Source organism: Perissodus microlepis, chromosome 8 (assembly GCF_051167445.1).
Source record: "Perissodus microlepis isolate ML-2025 ecotype Zambia chromosome 8, ASM5116744v1, whole genome shotgun sequence".
NCBI lineage: Eukaryota > Metazoa > Chordata > Actinopteri > Cichliformes > Cichlidae > Perissodus > Perissodus microlepis.
Window position 1 is genome coordinate 18,428,428 of NC_140468.1, and position 14,461 is coordinate 18,442,888.

The 14,461-nt window shown below is 38.9% G+C and overlaps 1 protein-coding gene across 1 annotated transcript; it reads left to right on the forward strand.

Moving 5' to 3' along the window:
* Positions 1-2,995: 2,995 nt before the first annotated feature.
* Positions 2,996-13,567, forward strand: LOC146381810 (glucagon receptor-like). Its single transcript, XM_084937940.1, has 14 exons — positions 2,996-3,085; positions 5,586-5,669; positions 5,955-6,057; positions 6,764-6,874; positions 7,790-7,911; positions 9,434-9,540; positions 9,835-9,991; positions 10,252-10,411; positions 10,737-10,797; positions 10,878-10,947; positions 11,067-11,158; positions 11,262-11,400; positions 12,383-12,424; positions 12,702-13,567. Exons 2-14 carry the CDS (start codon positions 5,610-5,612, stop codon positions 12,771-12,773), a joined length of 1,296 nt encoding a protein of 431 aa, XP_084794066.1. The 5' UTR covers positions 2,996-3,085; positions 5,586-5,609; the 3' UTR covers positions 12,774-13,567.
* The last annotated feature ends 894 nt before the right edge of the window (positions 13,568-14,461 follow it).

The window sequence follows — 14,461 nt, forward strand, 5'->3', positions numbered from 1 at the left end:
AGTGTAATCATTTCTTCTTCTTCTTCTTTTTAACAGAGAACAGTCATGAAAGCTCATAGCCGTCATGGTCTCATCATCGGTCTCGATAGAGTGGCTAGTTTGTTTTCTTCTTGTGTGTGGGAGTTTGTGTGCATCATGCACATTGCTATCCACCTGTGTTTCTAAAACTCTTACTTATGGCTATTTATGACTCAGTATGTGATTTAGTATTTATTTTCATAATTAAAAGAGTGCATGTTTTGTACCATCATCAAAACTGTATCTTCATAACTCAGCAATACACAAGATGAGGCGTCTAAATAAGAATTAAAAAAAAACAAACAACAAATCTCTCAACGCTTGTTAAGCCCAAATTTCAAAAAGACATAAACTGTAATGAATGTAGTTGTGAGGTAATGATTTACTTTAAGGTGGACATTGGTGAGTTACACCAGTGAGTCAAGCATTTCTGATCTGTTGGCACGTGGTGTTGAAGATAACATCTCCTGTAATGAAATATTCCTGCTTATGTATTCCTGCTTAATTCATCCATCCATTCATTCTGGGATGAATGGGTGGAGCCTATCCCAGCTGTCTTAGGGCGAGAGGCAGAGTACACCCTGGACAGGTCGGGCTGTGCCATCAATTACTGTAAATTTAAATCTTATTAAGAATTTATCATACAAAAGAGGGTTTATAGAGAATACTGTTAAATGTTCCATTTCTATGCCATATGTGGGAACAATTTCCAGAGTGTGATCACAGTGCGGTGTGGGCTCATTCACATTTTCAGAGAAACCAATTGAGTCTAAAAATAGAATACATCCACTGTTAAGGCTCTTGCTTTCAGCATCTAGATGAATATTATAACTGTCCGCTGCTATTGTTTTATCTAAACTGAGCACTAAACCAGATAAAAAAAGACTGAGAAATCAGATGAAAACTCTGAGTAAGGGCAGGTGGATGATAGATAACAACAAACTACAACCCGTTTCCAGTGAGGGACAGGTCTAACAGTCAGGCTGTCAAATGAAGGCTTTCTATAGCTGACAATGTATTTATATAACACATAATACAATTAATATACCCAGACTTGAATGATTTGTGAAACTCGTGATCTGATAAGAAAATAGAAGCCCTTATTTAAATGTTACTCTAACATTTAGAAGTACAAAGTGTAAAACTGATTATATATATTATATATAAGTTGTAAAGTTACTTACTCACTGGTATGTGACTACAGCTCAGAACACATGTTCATACAGAATTACTCATACCCTCACCAGGGACCTTACCACCCTTGGTGACCACAGAGCTTATCCATGCCTAAAAATAGCCCTGGTTCAATTTGTCAGAAACTTCAACATCTGCCATCATTCAGAGTCCAATAAGGTACTGACCTTCACTGAAAGAGACAACCATCATGGCTACTGTGCAGCATGCTTTATGTGGGTTCAAGGATAAGTAAGCTCTAAGGATAAGTATGTGTTGTTATACGGCAATAGAAAGCTTTGGTAAATTCATTATACATCCTGCGCAATGATAATATAAGAAGCAGTAATGTTAAAAGAACAACAAAAAAGTGTTAGCATTTTATTTGTCTTGTCACTAGCATAGCTCTGCAAAGTATGTCAGTATTGTGATTACCAGAGCCCACTGCCCACAGCAGGCAAGAACAATAATAAATGTCACAATAAACAATAAACCTCTCCATTGTGGCAGGGAGCACATGTCAGGCACACACACAGGTGAGGAAATTTATTATGAAACCATAGAGAAGCGTCCTGCAACAACAACATCTCTAAACGCACAAGTGTCAAGACAAACAATAACCCTAAGTACATACAGAAGACTAGAGCCTATTCAAATGCATATGCATATTTTTACCAGGTTTAAAAAAAACATATTCACACAGCATTCAACAGTCAAGTACTGTTTTGTAGCAAAGATAGCATTGTGAAAGTTCTGCTTAATAATAATGTTAAACCGCTCAGCAGCAGCTCACGAAGGCCTGAGGGGTTACATTCATCTGGGTGCACAAATATAATACCCCAAATGTGACTCTGTGTTCAGAGGTTTAGGTAATAAATCAATTCTCAATATACGAGGTGCACTCAAAGTGCTCAAAATGTCTGTGAAGGTATTCATTAGGGGAAGATTTCTCTTCTGCTGGACTAAAACCATGTTTTTAATTACAAGGTTGAAATTAAACAATCTGATGAGGCCAACAAGGGGACAATTATAACAGATTTTAGGGGGATGAAACTTATTAATACTAAGAAAACTGGTGGTTAACAAACAAGTAATGCTTTTTTACTATTGTGATAGCTAATCACATTAGCTAATAGCTCATTTTCAAAAAAAACCCCATTTATTTAAGTATTGGTTACTACTATGTAATGTAATTTGGCTCGTGTTAGAATTAATTAAATAACTAAAGCTTTTAAATAAATGATTTGGCAAAAGCTCAATATTTGTTTGCAAAAATAAAGTGTAGCAGAAGCAGAAAGCAGCATAACATGGCAATATTTCAACATTTGTTCATCCCGTCCGAGACACGGTCAGTGACACCCTCAGCAGTTGTCAGTCACTATGGAAAAAATGTTTATTTTCTGACATCAACCAGTTGGAAAAAAATTAATAAATCTCAGATTCTGGTTTGCTGGTGAGGGGCGGTATTGTACAAGTAGGGGAGGCATCATTGGGGCCACTGCCACCCCTGCCACTACTCTTGACACACCCCTGCTCCATGCTTCGATTTTAATCATCGAGCAAAATACAGACACAGAAATGTAATTAGGTATGACTAAGACAATATACTACTCAAAAAGATTTGATAGTGTCACTTAATGTACATTTAATCAATGGATGCTTTGACAGCAAGAAAACTAAAAATTTTCAAACAATTTGAGAAAAATAACATAGAGCTATATTCTAAAAATAACACCAAAGGAGAAATCGGTATTCAAAGGCAGATGGTGGGCAGGGCATCACGGATTACTCCGTGGAGCTTCAACTTGCAGTTTCTTTCACACACGCTCAGGACCAAACATCTCCACAGCGCATCTGAGAGCAGCGCAGTTCATTTCCAAAGGACGTAAAAGCTGTAAGTAAATACATGTTTTCTTTGTTTTCCATAACCTGTTAGAGCTGTTCCACAGATGTCCCCAAATACTGTTATTATTTCTTTATATAAAAGGAAAGTGTTTGGACTCTGCACAAATATGCTGCAGGACTCAATTAACCATTTTTATTTACTAACGTAGCGTCGCGTTTTTAAGGGAATTTCCGAGGTTGAAAAATCGACAGATTTAAAAGAAAAACAGAGGGAAAAAAAGTTCATGCTTTCTTGAAAAATTATAGCTTCATTTTTTATTTAGTGCAGCTTAAAAGCATTGTCTTTGCACGTATAAAAAGTGTGATGTGCTTAAGACTTCACACCTTCATTCTCTTCTTGTTAAAATGCTTTGAGTTTCTTGCTCTTATAGTTTTATTCTATGTTAAAATGCATTAATCTTAATGGGAAGACCCCACAGCTACTGTGCATCCCTACACAGCAGTCCTTTCAGTGAAACCACACAATATTAGAAGGTTAGTTTTCATCTGGTTTGGGGTTGGATTGGGGTTTAAAAAGCTGGAACAAGCATGTAGAGATCCCACACTTGGAAAGAAACACCTGTGAGGGAAATGCTGTGCAGTGTTTATTTTTGCAGAGCTGGAAGCAGACAGGTTTTTTTTTTTAATAGTGGAGTCTGTCTGAGATGATTGCTGATATCAGGGCAGCGAGGATAGCTATGTCCCCTAAATGCTTTTTTTTCTCCCTCCACTGTTTAGTTCAAATATTTTTTTTCTGTTAATCTTCTCAGATGCACAGTTTGCCTAAGTTATACTTGATAAATAGCCAGCACATTTCACAGGATTATTACAGTTAAACTGCCATGCGTGGGAACAAACACCACTGAAAGATATTTTAACTAACCAAAGAAAGAAAGAAATACAACACTGCTATTTTACTACACATGACCCCAGTTCAATGAGTATGTGCCTAACTCCGTAATCGCCTTCACCACTGGTTGAGTGGGGGGGCCAAAGAGGTGCCGTGAGTCAAGCCTGAGGTAACCATGGCCACACTTAGCAAGTCCCTGGCTCCAGTTGTTTACAAGAATCGCATTTCTGTCTTTAAGTTGTAGTTTTCTTTGGATTTTTTTTTATCACTACGTGAGTGACAGGCCAGAGGAAGCTCCACATGGGGCAGGTTAGAAAGAAACCAAGCCCCATGTGATGCTTCACGCTGCTGCAGGGAATGATTCAGAAATGCCGCCTGCCAGGAGACAGAAATCACCAGTGGGTTAACCTTTAGCCATGTGACACAGCACAGAGGTAGAGAGGCGGGTATACTCTGGACAGGTCGCCAGTCAGCATTATTTTATTTAAGAAAGTCAAAAGAGGAAAAGCATTTTTTCCAAGGGTTATTGTACAATTTAAACTGCTGTCTGGTCAAAGACTGATAATGAGATTTAAAAACAAAACAAAAAATACATACAGTATAAAAGTATATATATAGGTCTGATTTTAAATGAGTGCACGGTGTTAACAATGAAGTAATCTTGTGATTGAGATTTTTTTTTTTTATTACCTGCTAAAATGTTTGTTAGAGCTCTGATCTCTCTTAGTTTCAGCATTTTTCAGACTACCAGAACAAATCTGCTCGACACATCTGTGAACAAGTATCTGTATTGGCAACAAAACCTCATTCTGCTGTAGGCAACTTCAGAGGACAAAAGTATTGACTGCTTTGAACTTCTGAGGTAGTTTCATTTCCCGGTGAAAAGGCCAAAATTAACTATCAAAGAACTACAACAAGATTGTTGAGCACTGATCCACAAACTATGAATCATGAGCTGACTGAGCTGCGAAAGGCCCTTAAAGCGAAACAGGCTGAGAATTTTCAGTTAAGCAGGACGCGTAAAGAGCTAAGCAAACCTTGCAAAGGCTGGTAGGTGAAAGAGCAGATATGTGCATCAACCTAGACAAGAACAAGGTGACAATCGGGAAACTCAGCAAGGTCTGAGGTCCCGAAAAGGAGGAACTCGATGAGCTGAGTGCAAAAAGGATGCGAATTATGCAAAAACACTTGAAAGGAGCAAAATAGGAATTCATTAGACAAAGAAGGAAATGTAAAAAATACAAAGAAGAAATTGTTGGAAGTCCAGAAAACACTTGAACACGAGAAGATCGAAGTGATGGAAGAGTGGGAGAGAGTGGAGATCTTGCTAGACCTCCCATGTGCCACCCCATTTTTATATTTTAGTACCATCAGAAACGATTAAACTTGAGAAAAATTGGTTGAATTAAACTGAATGAATTGAAAATGTCCAGGAGTGCAGGACTGCAGGACAAAGTCTGTGCTTTTGGAGCTGTAATAGCTCAGATCCATTTTGAGGTTACTGGAGTGCTTTAGAAAAGATATGGCCATTGAAGTTCAAGGATGAAAAATCACTCTCTCAAATGTTTTTACCCTATGATCTTAACCACTTTCTAACAACTTCTAACAACTTCCATCCATCACAATTACTGTACTTCACTGCCTCCTCTCAATTTTGCAGATAAAGAAGAACAAGTCTGCAGCGATGGACGTTACTCACAACTTTATAGTGCTGACCTGCCTGCTGTTCCTCCACCCACTTAAGGTTAGCCAGTGAAAATAGACAAAGAGGATATCTACGGCTGTTTTTTTTATTATCTAACTTTGATACATCTCTTCAATTAATCCTCTTCATGAAACAAGCCGGTTTAGCTCTACTGGTTTTAAGGTTATCCCCTGTTTTAGTAGTTTTCGTTCTGATTGGTTGCCCTTCATAAACAAAAGGTTTAAAGTGAAGGTCTGAGCCTGAGAGCGAGTAAATCATGATAGAGCGAGATCTCTTCTTTGACATCATGTTCTGAATAGTGTTTTTATATGTATCTCATTACAGGTTGAAAAGGTGAGTGCTAAAGTTCTGGAGGAGACTTATCGAAAGTGGGTTCAGTACAAAGAAGACTGTTTCAACACGATAAGAAATGAGTCACTGCCTCAAAGTAAGCAACTGCGTGGTAGAGGAGATATGTGTCGCGGTTCTGGGTCAGTTTCGACCCAGTATTTTGAGTGTTGATTGATTAGTTTATTTTTGAATGTTTGTTGTGGTTTTGGGCACTATGAGTATTATTATAATGATTGTTATTATTAGAATTCTATGTTTCGGTTTATTCATGTTTAAGGATTTGTTCTTGGTTGTATCTCACGTTTGGTTTAGTTCAGGCTCCGTGTGTCATTCCGTCTGTCTCTCAGTGTCAGGTCTGCGTCTTGGTGTAGTGTTCTCGTTTCCTGTTTTATTGTGAAGGTCTGCGTCTCATGTGAGTGTGTTCAGTTTTACCTCTGTCTCGTCTTGTTGATTATTCCCAGCTGTGTTTCCATCCTGCTTCATCTGTGTGTTTCCCTGCAGTCAACCATCATCTGTTTCCGCCCGCTCTCATTCATCTCCAGGTTTGTGTTCTGTAGTTAGTTTGTTCCCAGTTTAGTTTAGTCTTTGCTCCGTTCGCTGTTTGTCCATTTCCTTTTTGTGTTTAATAAACCACCCTCACACCTGTACAAGTGCCTGCGTTTGGATCCTCTTTTATTTTCCACACGGCTCATCTCACTCGCCGTGACAATATGGCAATATGTGATAGAATAGCAAAGGAGTTATTGAAATGTTAAATCAAACCTGGGGTTTTCTCCTAAGTTTCTTTTTGTTTGGCCTTCCAGCGGGCTTGTTCTGTAACCGGACGTTTGACAGGTATGCCTGCTGGCCAGATACTCCTGCTGGTGTTATGATCAACATCTCATGCCCTTTCTACCTGCCCTGGTATGACAAAGGTAACAACAAAAAACTGTCTGTGTCTGTCCGTTTGTCCTTTTTCCCTTTCAGTAGCTTTCAGTCTCTTCTTATTACTGGTCAGTCCACTGCTGTGGATAACCAATCTTACATTTAATTGTACATTTTGATCCTCACTGCTGACACTAAAATGAAAGTAAAGCACACACTTAAGAGAGAGAGCTTAACTAGAAAACAGGAGATGGTGCACGTTTTGTCAGAGCTAAGCCAACTGCAAATAGAAGTTATGCTGATCATCTACAAACCAAATGTTTGGATTCTCTGTAAATAGTAAATATTTATGAGATATTCAAAATGATTTACATATCTCATAAATCCATGTTTTCCACATAGAACACAGGAAAAAATTTAAATGTTTAAACCAAGAAAATATACTACAATCTAAAAAAAACTTGGGCTGGGCCGATATTTATTTTCATTTGCCATTCATACGATCCTCATTCTTTTAACGAGAATCCATAAGCGTCTGAGGACTGTGGAGACCAGTTACTGGGAGAAAAATAGTTTTCTAATCTCTTTAGTCCAAATGAGTTGCATCAATGAAAAATAATTTTCGATTTTTTTTTATTTCAATTCATTTGACCACAGAACGGTTTTACACTTTGCTGCTTTCCATTTAAAATGCACTTTGGCCCAGAGAACACAGCAGTGTTTCTGCATCATGTTCATATCTGGGTTCTTCTTCTTCTTCTTCTTCTTCTAATAAACTTTGGGTTTTTATATAGTAGCTTTAAGTCAGGTTTTTTTTCCCGTGTTCATCAATCATGAACATTATGCATCTTTATGTCCTTTTCTGTGAGCAGTGATTTAGCTTGCCTCTGCATGCTTGAGCCCCCAGTTTCCCTTAACTTGTACTAGACAGGTGGTGACTGAAGGACTAACTGTGTTTCATCCAGTGTCCCTGGGTGTTGTGCGTAGGCGATGTGGATATGATGGCCACTGGGAGAGAGAGGACAACGGACAGGTGTGGAGGGATATGACACAATGTGAGGAGGAAAAAGAGGTTGCGTCTCAGGAGGTATGGCAACAAAGTAGTTTTTTTTCTTTTGTTTTCCTCTGTGGGGAAACATAGTAGTTTCTTTTGTTTAGTGCTCAGCGTGTGTTAAAACTGTGGTCCTTTCTTATCACTCACAGGTCTCCATGAGTAAACAACTCAACTCATTCCTGACAATTTGCCTTGTGGAACAATAAAGTATCTATTTGTATGGCATTTAATCACAGCAACAGTCACCTCTAGGCTTGTTTTATTAATAATATTAATAATAACACAGTTGTGTACAAGAGCATAAGGGGTTACACAAGTTCTTTGTACAAACAAGAATACACCAAAGTCATAAATACCTTTACAAAATGCACATTAGCCACTGAAAAAACAGGAATATAAAAAAAAAACATTCAGTGCTGGAAAAAACTACAATGTGAAAAAACTGCATCTAAAAAAAATTATTTTTAAAACTTGGGTAAATGCAACCTATGACGACCTGCTAAACATGACACACTACAACATGTCGTTGTTTATCAAAAGCTAAGCCAAGCTTCAGCAAATTTGCCTTTTCACAGTTTTGCCAAAAACTCAGTGAATTGGACTAATTTTGTAGACGGGCTGATAAAGTCAGACAGGAAACAAATACTTGAACTTATTGCTCCTAAAGGTGGTTCTACAAGCTACTCAATCACTCTGTGTACTTCATTTTTCACACATTGCTTCATTTTGTGTTAACGTTTGTGTAATAAATAAACACACGGTGTAAAATATCAAATGTTGTTCCACTGAAGTTTTTTTTTTTAAATGATGTCATAACGATATGGCTTCAGCTGTATGATGTGTTACTGGATGTGAAACACCCGTCACTAGGGTTTAATCCCTGCCTGGACGGCAGTGGTTCCTGGTGATTGCTGGCTCTCGCTGAGTGAAACTGGCTGCAAAAAAGATACAGTAGCAAAAACCTCCTAATGACTCCCGCTAGTTTTTCACACTTGTCTACAAATACTCATTAACTACGAACCAAGCAGTAATAGAATGTGAAAAAATGCAACACAAAAGGTTAAAAGTTAAAGTTGTCACTCAGTGCTGCAGTCAACGAGTTTCAAAGGGCGAAACGTTTACTTTGAAGTCAAACGGTCTCCATTTCCATTTTGTCTTGTACTTTTGAAAGTTTCAATAAAGCTTGAAGAGTAGCTGCTTGTACACAAGTCCTTCACTCCCATTCAAACTACAACTTCAGCCACATTTCTTTCACCCTGCAAGAGTGTGAGTCACTGTGAAAGCTTCCCATGGCTCAAAAATAACCGGCAAATCATTCATTCAAAATGGCTCCATTAAGAAAATTATAAGCCTGCAGTGAAAAGAAGCCAGGACGGCTTGCTTCCAAGAGCACTGGTGTATTCAACTCGTCCTGATATGGTGAATGACAATCATCTGATAATGCCAAAAGTTATTATCTGCAAACAAAGCAGAGGCCCTTCCTGATTTGGCTTTTCTTCACTCTTCACTTTAAGTAATTTTATGACTTAATAAAAGTGAAAATTTGTCTTTACAGCTGTGGTTCAAACAGTTAATGGTGAGCTTCAGGATGCTGTACACTGTTGGCTATTCCTTGTCCCTCTTCACGCTTATAACAGCTCTCATCATTCTTCTAAACTTTAGGTAAGCTCTGTGATAGATGTGGAAATCTTGTTTTTTACTATACTGTCAAACAAAACTCCACAAAACATAAAAAGTTTGTAAAAAGTCTGCTCAATTCTGATCATCAGATCATCACATATGCTGAAACTTTTATTTCCTAACTCAGTGACCGCTGCTAAGATCCTTAATCCAAGAATCTAAAAGCACAATAGTTGTAAATTATGTTCCTTTGTGAGTCAGATCATTTTTTTAAATCCACAGCATGTTTTTAAATCCAGGCAATTTGAAATTGTATTACTCTGTGTTCCTTGGCAGGAAACTGCATTGCACCAGAAACTACATTCACGCTAACCTCTTCCTGTCCTTCATCCTGCGAGCTGTAGCGGTCATTGTTAAAGACACAATGTTGGAACGTCACTGGGGAAGAGAAATCATGAAGCCGACTGATGTGAGTGAGATGCTCAGTCATCAGGTACGTCTCGAAATTTACTGCTAATTATTTACTTAGATTATTTGGCAATAGATCAGTGTGTAGGGCGTACTGCTTTGATGCTAGTGCATTCAGATGATTACATAAAGCATGTTTAAAGACCGCTCCCATGGAAATGGGTGGCTAATTTGCAAACTATTTTATGACAAATAGCAAGTTTTAGGAATTTTACAAGTGCCATGCAAAGACCTTTGATATGCAATTTGTATTTTTTACGTTTTTTTTTTTTCAATTTCTTTTAGGCTGCTGTTGGTTGCAGAATAGCACAGGTGATCATGCAGTACTGTGTCCTGGCCAATCATTATTGGTTCTTCGGAGAAGCTATTTATCTGTACTCAGTGCTTATTGCTTCAGTCTTCATTGACAGCAACAAATACCTACTTTACATCTATCTCGGTTGGGGTGAGTTCCATCTCTTCGTAAAAAAAAAAAAGAATCATACATTCAAGGGGTTAAATCTGCTTTTTGTCAAAGAACACTTTATCTTGACAGTACTTTAAGCTGACATGTTGCAGAATAATAGAAATGTGTCACCACGACGCCTCTGCTCCTCTTTAGCGCTGCCTTTACCTGAGCACTCAAAGGACGAAGCACACTCTGCATCAGCAGGAGAGCTTTTATAATATGGATACCATGGAAACATACACACAGCATGCTATTTCATTCTTAAACTTATTCTTGAAACCTGCAGTACTGAACCTGGTGATCTCTGATGCTTTCACATTAGGAACTCCACTGTTGTTCGTTGTTCCCTGGGTGGTGGCGAAGATGTTGAAAGAAAACAAAGAGTAAGTGTGCAGACGTGTCCTCATGTGACAGAGCACTATGGAGAAGGGGTGGTGACATCTATCTACCTTTTTTTCTTTAGGTGTTGGGCTGTCAATGAGAACATGAACTACTGGTGGATTATTCGTTTCCCGGTTCTTTTAGCTTCACTTGTAAGATGATTTCTGCAAATAGTCCCAGAAGTCTGCATTTATATTGCATGGCTCATAATACTTTGCATGATATACATCTGAATAAATAACAATACATATTATGATTTTCTGATCAACAGATAAATTTTCTGATTTTCACGAAGATCCTGAAGGTCATATTTTCCAAATTGCGAGCCAGCAACCCAACTCATTACACCGATTACAAATTTCGGCAAGTTTTCTCAACATTTGTTTAGTGAGCTGGATCAGAGATAGACAGATCATAGTTCTGCAGTGGGACAAGTTACCTATCTGTTTTATTTGCATTTTTTTAGGCTCGCCAAGGCAACTCTTACCCTCATTCCTCTGTTTGGAATTCATGAGGTGATTTTCGTCTTTGCTACAGATGAGCAGACGACAGGCGTTCTGCGCTACATCAAAGTGTTCTTCACACTTTTTATCAGTTCCTTTCAGGTAGGCAAGAACTTGTGAGTGACCGCTGGTTTTGCAGGCACACTGATCAGATATGACGTTAAAACCAAGTGCGTGATACTTCCCCTCTGATGATCAGGCTTCCCTAGATGCTTGAGTGGAGTTTTTTTATGGTGTGACAGGACGCTTTGTTCACCTGAGGGAGGCACCTCCGTGTCGTGGTCCTGAGTCTTTGGCTCAGGTTTTTGAGTTTGTTTGGACTTTTGAGATGGTTATGTTTAGTTGTTATGTTTGTTGATGTTCTTTGAGTTTTAGTTATCTTCTAGTTTTGGCTACTGCTCTATATCATGTATGTTCCCTTTTTCATGTCCAATCTGTGTTTTGTCTCCCAGGTCTGTCATGTATTTCCATGTCTGTTTATCCCCTGTCCTAATGTCAAGCTCACGTCCTTGTGAGTCTTACTGTGTATGTCACTTCCTGTTTTACTTTGACTGTTCCTCGTCTCATGTGCATTATGTTCAGTTTTGCTTCCTGTTTAATTAGTTGGATTCCAGCTGTCTTTCCACCTGTTGCCCATCCTCTCGTTATTCTGTGTATTTAAGCCCTCAGTCTCCCTTGCTTCTTTGTCATGTTGACATCGTACTTCTTCTCATGTTGTGTGTGTGACTGTCAGTCAGTCAGTCAGTCAGACAGGAGCATTAGTGGTTCAGTTAGTTTCCTCCAGCTCTGCTCTGTGTTAAAGCTGAGTTTTGAGTTAAGCCTGCATTTTGAGTCCTCTCTCTGCCACACAGCATTACATGAGAAGTCAGGGAGTACACTGGTGGTGAGGGGCCAAAGCTGTGACAACGTGATCATTGTAATTCTGAACACATGTCAGAGACTTCAACGTTGTGGCTGATCAATTTATGTGTGTCACTGGAAAAAAAAAAAGAAAAGCTGCCTAGATGTGTTCTAATTGATTCATTAAGCAAAGAACATCTTGCTCAAACTAAACTGGACTATTTTTATGAACTGGTGTCTCCAGGGATTTCTGGTGGCTGTGCTCTACTGCTTTGGCAATAAAGAGGTTTGTTGTTTCATTTCTTTCCCAGAAGGTGCTAATAACTATTAGCCATAAGTGATTTTGTAAATAACAGACAAAATACTTAAACCACAGGTTTAAAAGTGTATATTTTTAATGTTGAGACGTTGTTCTTAGGGCTGATGGGACAACATCACAATTAAAAAACAGTAATTTTAATGACATCACAACAAATGGGCTTTAAGTTTACATGTAAAGTGCAGGAAGCTTTATGAAAAAGAACATTAATTCTTAAATAAGTTATCATCCTCTTTGGGTGCAGGTGCAGGCAGAGCTAAAGAGGAAGGTGGGCAGGTGGAGAATGGGGACAGAGACTATATGCTGTGGACAGTGACTAGCTGTGCTGGATCCTCGAGAAGACAATTTTTCCATTGCCACAGTGCCACAGCGCAATGGATCCTGTGTGTCAGCAAGTCGACCGGTGCCTGATTGTTCCCTGAGTCCTGGTAGTTCACGCATTTTGAGGGGTCAGCAGCCACCAACCTCTCCACAACCACATGCTTCTTTACAGCACTTTCCATCAGAGTTAGAGAAAGACAACATCCAAAGCCATGTGGATCAGGATGCGATTGGATTGGACAAGTCACAGGGAATGCAGGTGTCCTTCCTCATTCATCTTAAAGACCCTGTGGAGCTACTCCCACATGTTGTGAATACAGATTCAGACTGAATACAGCCTTGCGTTCATTGTACATTTCATTTTCGGTGAATAGTAAATGAAGTGGTACTTATACAACACTTGAACAGTAATTATTACAAGCTTCATTCACCCACTCACTGACACATTCATACAGCACATTCTAAATATCACTTGGATGGCTGCATCAGGAGCAATGTGGGGTTCGGTATTTTGCCCAAGGACACTTTGTGCACTCGAGGAGCCAGCGATTGAACCACCTACTGTTAGATAATCCACTAAACCTCCTGAGTCCCAGCTGGACACTACTTAGTGTAGTTTGAATGTTTAAAACTGTGAATATGAGAATGCACTTTGTAAAAACAGGTGACAGCGACGAGTTAAAACATGAGATATCACATGAGAAATGAGTGTTATAAGCAGGATAAGGATTGAATGGATATTTGTTTTTACTGACACTTTTAATGTGTGAATAAAAAGTTCATACATCAGCCAAGCAAATAGATTTGTTTATGGGTTGATGTGACCTTTCTTCTTCTTTTGGTTGCTTTAGTTGTCGCCACAGCAGATCATCAGCCTTCATCTCACCCTGTCCCTACCATCCTCCTCTGTCACACCAACCTTCTGCATGTCCTCCTTCACTCCATCTATAAGCCTTGTCTGTGGTCTTCATCTTCATCTCCATCTTCAGCATCCTTTGTGCATGTCCAGACCATCTCAGCCTTGCCTCTCTAATTTTGTCTCACGTCTTTTTGAAAGTACCACCATCTTCAAATCATATATCATAGCTTTCACTCAGGTCTCATTACCATCTTGCAAATCTTCCCTTTCACTCTTTACACTTGTGACACTCATCTCCACCTGCTTTCCCCTGCCTGCACTCTCTTCATCACCTCTCTACTTCACTTCTTCATGTTTGCTTTGGATGGCTGACCCCAGGTATTTATACTAAAATATGACCGATGAGTAAAATAAACTGTTGTCAAGTAAAGAATAGAACAGTTCGATCAAGTCAAGTCACAAACTAGATCGCAAATTTAAAAGAAAAAGCAGTTATACATAGAAATTCGATGTAGAGTCGTCTTTGCAAGATGTCCTGTGATATAGTTTGCTTTTTTCATTATTAATTTTCTTCTATGAACGTTATCGCCCAGGAGTACAGGGATTGAAAACCCCAGCTTTGCTTTATGGGAAGAAGGCAAATGTGCTAAATTTGTTGCAGTAATTGTTAAAAACGTAATGCGATCGATAGATATCGAAAAGACTCATAGAACATACAGTATATTTACTTTGGATATAGATTGTGCATTGCTGGACACAACTCTGTACCGAAAGGGGGATCACATGTGCATACTGCCATGTGAAACCGAGGGAAGAAGAAGAAG

What these genes read in the sequence shown, in the direction of transcription:
- LOC146381810 (XM_084937940.1), top strand. Translation starts at nt 5,610, where the DNA reads ATGGACGTTACTCACAACTTTATAGTGCTGACCTGCCTGCTGTTCCTC. An exon ending in ATGTTGAAAGAAAACAAAGA is followed by an intron (nt 10,798 to 10,877) that starts GTAAGTGTGCAG and finishes TTTTTTCTTTAG; the next exon opens with GTGTTGGGCTGTCAATGAGA. An exon ending in TTTTTATCAGTTCCTTTCAG is followed by an intron (nt 11,401 to 12,382) that starts GTAGGCAAGAAC and finishes TGGTGTCTCCAG; the next exon opens with GGATTTCTGGTGGCTGTGCT.